Source organism: Nicotiana attenuata, unplaced genomic scaffold, assembly GCF_001879085.1.
Source record: "Nicotiana attenuata strain UT unplaced genomic scaffold, NIATTr2, whole genome shotgun sequence".
In the NCBI taxonomy this organism is placed as follows: Eukaryota; Viridiplantae; Streptophyta; class Magnoliopsida; order Solanales; family Solanaceae; genus Nicotiana; species Nicotiana attenuata.
In genome coordinates this window covers 55,045-57,921 of record NW_017673977.1, presented here as the reverse complement: position 1 = coordinate 57,921, position 2,877 = coordinate 55,045, and the positions used below count along the sequence as shown (strand labels likewise).

General features: G+C 37.1%; 1 protein-coding gene across 1 annotated transcript; it reads left to right on the top strand.

Annotated features, from left to right (window-relative positions):
- The first annotated feature begins 331 nt into the window (after positions 1-331).
- On the top strand, positions 332-1,712 carry LOC109217746 (LOB domain-containing protein 41-like). The gene is made up of 2 exons (XM_019382014.1): positions 332-828; positions 949-1,712. Exons 1-2 carry the CDS (start codon positions 639-641, stop codon positions 1,653-1,655), a joined length of 897 nt encoding a protein of 298 aa, XP_019237559.1. The 5' UTR covers positions 332-638; the 3' UTR covers positions 1,656-1,712.
- The last annotated feature ends 1,165 nt before the right edge of the window (positions 1,713-2,877 follow it).

Here is a 2,877-nt window from a genome sequence, read left to right as displayed (position 1 = left end):
TCGACCGCACTCTGACACTCTCATGTGCTATCCACGCGCTTCATCTTCCAATTTTTTTGTTGCTACTTGCATGGCACCAAGCCCCAATGCTCCCTATTTCATCTCCACCTGTCTATTCTTTTCAGAACCAGATGCCTTCTCCATTTGCCATTTCAAGCTTCTGTTTTACTGTTCATAAAGTAAAAGCAGCTGCTTTTGTGGACCATTTGTAGAAACAAAGATTGAATCTTTTGGACCTAAGTTAATAACAACCAATAAAATTGTCAGATCGACTATAGTGATTGGGGTGTGAAAAGCACGTAGTTGGAACAAGAGTGTGTTACGGCTTTGCAGTTGTGTTATTTTAAAATCATATAGGATGAACCTTTATTTTTTATATACAATAAGGTGATGGTGCAGCTCCCTATTCCAGGAATGAGGAAAACCTGGTTTTCAATAGAAATATACTGCTATTCTTCCTCTCGAGACAAACCCACTGCGCCTCTAGTAATCCCACAAAATAAAACCAAAGGGGTTCATATATAAGTCTCATGCATCTTCTCATTTTTAATTCATAAAAATCCTCCCTTCTCTCTATACTATATACTTCTCTTGTCAAACAAATACTATCTATTTAGTTAAGCCAAAATAACTAAAAAATGCGGATGAGTTGCAATGGTTGTAGAGTTCTTCGAAAAGGCTGCAGCGAAAGTTGTAGTATACGGCCATGTCTTCAATGGATCAAGAGTCCTGAGTCTCAATCCAACGCTACTGTTTTCCTCGCAAAGTTTTACGGCCGTGCTGGCCTTATGAATCTTATCAACGCTGGCCCTGATCATCTCCGTCCTGGTAAATAACTGTTCTTGACTCTCAAAACAAGTTATATTAATTATTCAAGTCCATGCATGCGTATTAGTACATACTTTATAGTTTAAACTTTACTAAATTTTCTGTTTTCTATGTTTACAGCTATATTTAGGTCATTACTATACGAGGCTTGTGGCAGAATAGTGAACCCAATATATGGATCCGTAGGGTTATTATGGTCTGGAAATTGGCAGCTTTGTCAAAATGCTGTGGAAGCAGTACTTAGAGGAGCTCCAATTACTCCTATAGCTTCTGAAGTTGCTGTAAACAACAACGGTCCTCCTTTGAAATTGCCTTACGATATTAGGCATATTAACAAAGATGACAACGCTATCAAGTCAAATGATCTTCACCGGGTCAGGACCCGATGTCGATTCAAGCGCTCAGCTGCTAATACAAAAGCGACAAAAGCTAACCCGGTTTGTTCCGGGTCGGGTGATGAATCTGCACATGAAAAAGTTAATAAGTCCACGAGCCATGACTCTTCATTGAGTCACCAATCTGAAACTGCGGCAATGGCGGCTCCAAATGTGGAATGCGAAAGCAGGGAGATTGAGAGTTTACAGTCCGCAGAGATGGCCGAAGCTGAAGATTCAGCTGCAGTCGAACCTGCTTCCGTATCTCAAGTTGATGACCGAGCTGAAGACGGCGAAATCGAACTGGAATTGACTTTAGGCTTTGCGCCTTTTGCGACGTCTCACGGTAAGCCGAAGGATACGAAACGGAGTGAGGCTGTTCACTTGCTAGACGCCGCCGGAGAATGTGAAATGGAGCTGGGCCTTACTTTCCGTTGTGATCAATTTTGTTGATCAGTAGATTTTCTTTTTAGTCCATTTTTACCTGTGTTACATTTTTGTCCTTTTGGTTTACCTTTTTGTCCTCTAGCAACTAGCAGAGTATATGTACAAATTCGACTATATATACTTGAAAGAAAAAATTATTCCTTGGAAACCAAAACCGAAAGAATTTCCTCTTAAAGTTACTGTTCCTGATAGGGCGTTAACATTTGGAAAAATGACATTGTACCGTGGCTCTTAAAATAGTAACAGAAAAAATATATAATTTTTGTATATGTATATGTATTTTTTATTTTTATATATAAATTTTATATATTTTTTGATTACTGTATATGAATATAAATAGCTTAAAAGTAAAAAAAAAGCCCTTAACATTTCGCACTTGAAAGATAAGTAATGGGCCGCATATTTCATTGGAGGAATGGAAATGAAGTAATTTTTATAATTACTTATGGATTCATAAAATATTTCATAATCTACAATTGTTAATAGAGTAACATATTAAAGGGGACTCCCATTCTGAACCTATTAAAAAACTTGTAATCAATCTAAAAGTAGGAGTGAGTTAACAATGATGTTAGCTTTGTCCAATTTAGTTGGAACATTGGAAGAACTCCATACGACAACGAAACTACATCAATCAAGAAAGCTAGTGAAAAGGTGTTAGGAGAAGTATATCCTTTTGTAAACCGGTAGTGCTCAGATCATTCTGACACAGTGTAATCACCTAATATATATTTTCATTTTTGTCAAGACCAATTTAATAGAGGGAGAAATTACCAACTTTTTTTTGTTACAACTCTGAAGCCGTTATCTATGTTAAGGAGCTCTGGCTATGGATACATAAGAGAGAAGGAAGAAGAAAATGAGACGAAAGAGAAAAGTTAACAACTAACTCTACTACTGCAAATGTGATATGTACAACTACTACATTTATCTGTGCAAGTACTATATTTATAAAAGTTAACTAATTCTACTACTAATCCACTAAGTAGTTATAACTAATTATCTTACTAGCTACACTACAATTAAATAGGCGGGACCCACAGCTCTCGACACTCCCCCTCAAAATGAGGGATGAAACACATTCTTCATTGTCAAAATGTCTGCAATTTGTTCTATCGTTCCAACATGGTGAGTTTGAATTAATCCTTGCACAAGCTTCTCCCTTACAAAATGACAATTAATATTTGTATGTTTAGTCCTCTCATGGAAGATTGGGTGCGTAGTAATG